Below are 3,226 nucleotides of genomic sequence, written 5' to 3'. Positions count from 1 at the left end.
TTTTTCTTATTTTTTAATCATACGTTCTTATAAAAATTACTATTCATGGCCTCCAAATAAGGACAAACGAATATCTAAACAAAGAAAGTGAAACACTTCTAGGGACATGGATCTTGGAGGTCCAGGATTTAGTTTGGTGTAAGTTGTGATACCTAAATATCAAGGAGGAAAAAAATAATAATTAAAAAAAAAATTAAAAAAAATAAAAAAGGAGGAGGAGGAGGAAAGTGAAACACAAAGAACTCGAAGTTTCAACGTAGATTCAGAACTCGAAGTTTCAACGTAGATTCATCAGCAACGCGCTTTCTCACCTCACCGTCTGTCTTCTGGAATAACGTGCCGTTTATAGCGTCCCTTTTCAGTATTTATATATATTATACATTTCTTGCATTAGATTACTTGAATCAATTCAATTTCAAATATTAGAACTCCTAATTTTGTGGTAATGGCAGAAACAAACCCCAAATCTCAACCAGAAGTTGTAAGAATTCGACCCCTCCCAATCTTTCATTTCTTGTTTATTTGCTGGCAATTTTATGATTTGTATCGAGGTAGCGTTTTGGATGATTTTTCCGATAAGATGGATGAGACCAAAGAGCAGAGGATGAAGCGTTTGGAATTCGTGCAAGTTGCGGCGTTCGATGCGGTGATTTTTGCTGCGAAAGTCTACAATTACACCAAGGACAAATCAGGGCCTCTGAAGCCCGGAATTCAGACCGTCGAGGGCACCGTCAAGACCGTCGTGGGACCCGTCTATGACAGATACCACGGCGTTCCCGTCGAATTTCTCAAATTTGTCGATCGCAAGGTAATTTTCTAATTCTATTTTTAATTATTTTATAGAATTTTCATAACTGTAATTTTGCCTGTAAATGAACCATTTGCATTAGGATTTGAACCTTAATGGGGCTAACCCTTGTCTTTACATGTAGAGATTAACCAGACTGTTTAAATGGTAAATTTATGACATTTCGTTAAGAAAAATAAAAATCAGACTGTTTAAATGGTTTGAAGGGAGCGATTCGACTATTAAAGTCAAAGTTCTTGTATGATTCTCGAGAATTTACGTATATTTAGATAATTTGAGTGCTGGAATTTCTTTTAGATTATTGTAATCAAGGAAGAATCCACTCATTCACGGGATTGAATGCTGCTGGAATGGCTATTAAAGAATTTATTTTTCTCTGCATTCAAATCATTCTGAATTCATTGAGAGATGTTAAAAATGACTGCAATAACATTTGCAGATGAGACAGATGAATAATTTTCGGCCCGCACCATTGTTAATGAGAATTTAAGAGATTAGCAATTATGTTTGTAGGTAGATGAGTCGATGAACATGGTACAGAGTCATGTCCCTGCAGTTCTAAAGCAGATGTCTACCCAAGCCTTCTCGACTGCTCAGAAGGCTCCGGTTGCGGCTCGCTCAGTTATGACAGTAGCTGAGCATTTAGCAGTTTCAACCTGGTGCTCTCTCAATCGGCTCCCGCTCTTCCCTCAGGTGACCAAAGTAGTCGTTCCAACAGCCAGTTATTATACTGAGAAGTACAACCAGTCTGTTCAACTTTCAGCTGAGAAAGGGTACAAGGTTGCATCATATCTACCGTTGGTCCCAACAGAGAAGATCGCGAAGGCATTTAGCGTTGATAAAACCGAGCCTGTGGTTTTGACCGGAGGAGCTGTTGAAGCAAATTGATGCGGTTTCCATTTGTTGCTATTAACATGGTAACACAGTGATATATTTTCATAAGAATGTTGTGGATGATGGAGAAACAAGGAAATGTTATGAAATATTTTGTTTTGTTACATCTGAGATAGGTTCCTGGTATGAATGAATATTCGTTTTGATTGTTGTCGTCTATGTTTACGTGTGTTTATTTCATCGTGCATGATTTGCCGCTTCTGCGGTATTGCTCATATTGTACTTTCTTGTGTTGCCTATCATCGATAAGACATGGATAGAGTAATCAATGAAAATGCGAATTCCAGTTCATGGGCAAGTTAGTTATCATTGACCATCCTGTCTACAAGTGTGTATCCATGTCTAGTTGTAAGTGGCTCCATTATGAATTAAAGGATTATCCTAGGCCTATGCGGAGATATTGTAGATAATTTTCAAATCTTAGGTCAAATTGGGTTCCTTTATTTTGAATTCTTTAATTTAGAATAATCAAAAATAAGATTCGAACTTATGTCCAATCGATTAATAGCCTATCATTTCTATCACTGAGCTACTATTGAACAACATGAGATTAGATCTCATAGACTTGCTGACATAGGCGCATTAGGGAAAGGGAAGGAAGGAAGGAGCATGGTCATGGGACTTTCATGGTCACATAATGGTGCATAAAGAATGGCATTTTGTGGCTTTTGTCCCTTTTGCGAATCTTGGTATAAAACAATTTTGGGATGCTTCTCAATTTTGGGTGCAAAGAAAAGATATTATTTGCATGCTTCTCTATTTGATAAAAACCAAGAAAAGGTAGTGACGCCAATTTTTTTACCGCATCATTGTACATTTGTATGTCTAGGGTTTTTGCATTCCATTTCTATTAAAAGAACATTTGAACTGCAAAAAGCTAAAATAAAGACTTGCAAGATATATGGGCCTGTTTGATACTGATTTTTAGAATTAATTTTTTTACCGTTATAAAGAAAAGTTGGCCCCACCTATGGATGAAGAAGTCAAAATGACGGCTAACCATATTAAGTAAAGGTCAAAAATTAATTTTTTGGCTTGAAAAATCATAACCAAACGGGGCATAATACCTTTAATGTCTTGTAGTAGCCCTTCTCATAGATTGAATTGAAGTTTTTATAATAAATTGAGGAATAAATAGCAGAAGTCCCAAAATCAAGTGTCAAAAATACATTTAGCGTGTCATTTAGTCCAGATTTTAATCCACTTTTTGACCATTGTAAAGGCAGGTGGATCTCATTTGTTGCAGTAATTATTGACTCCAAATGCGTTTATTTCCAAAAATGTCATTTTCTAAGGAGGAGTGAGTTAAATGGTAAAGTGTAGGGTTGTGCATGGTTCGATTCGGTTCGATTTTAATGAGAATCGAACCGACTCATTAGAACTGAATCGGACTCGAATTTTAGGGTATTTCATAAGTAGAACCATCGTCCAAATTTAATTATGGAACCGTTTTGGTTTGGTTTCATTCGATTCAGTTCGATTCCATTCAGTTCCCAAGTTCTGTACTATAATTTTTTTTAATAT

At 36.3% G+C, this 3,226-nt stretch overlaps 1 protein-coding gene across 1 annotated transcript; it reads left to right on the top strand.

Moving 5' to 3' along the window:
• The first annotated feature begins 248 nt into the window (after positions 1 to 248).
• LOC111408076 (stress-related protein-like) lies at positions 249 to 1,993 on the top strand. The gene is made up of 2 exons (XM_023037847.1): positions 249 to 808; positions 1,322 to 1,993. Exons 1-2 carry the CDS (start codon positions 446 to 448, stop codon positions 1,694 to 1,696), a joined length of 738 nt encoding a protein of 245 aa, XP_022893615.1. The 5' UTR covers positions 249 to 445; the 3' UTR covers positions 1,697 to 1,993.
• The last annotated feature ends 1,233 nt before the right edge of the window (positions 1,994 to 3,226 follow it).

This window comes from Olea europaea, chromosome 13 (assembly GCF_002742605.1).
Source record: "Olea europaea var. sylvestris chromosome 13, O_europaea_v1, whole genome shotgun sequence".
NCBI classification, from domain to species: domain Eukaryota; kingdom Viridiplantae; phylum Streptophyta; class Magnoliopsida; order Lamiales; family Oleaceae; genus Olea; species Olea europaea.
This window is presented reverse-complemented; position numbering and strand designations above follow the sequence as displayed.

What these genes read in the sequence shown, in the direction of transcription:
- LOC111408076 (XM_023037847.1), top strand. Translation starts at nt 446, where the DNA reads ATGGCAGAAACAAACCCCAAATCTCAACCAGAAGTTGTAAGAATTCGA. An exon ending in TCAAATTTGTCGATCGCAAG is followed by an intron (nt 809 to 1,321) that starts GTAATTTTCTAA and finishes TTATGTTTGTAG; the next exon opens with GTAGATGAGTCGATGAACAT.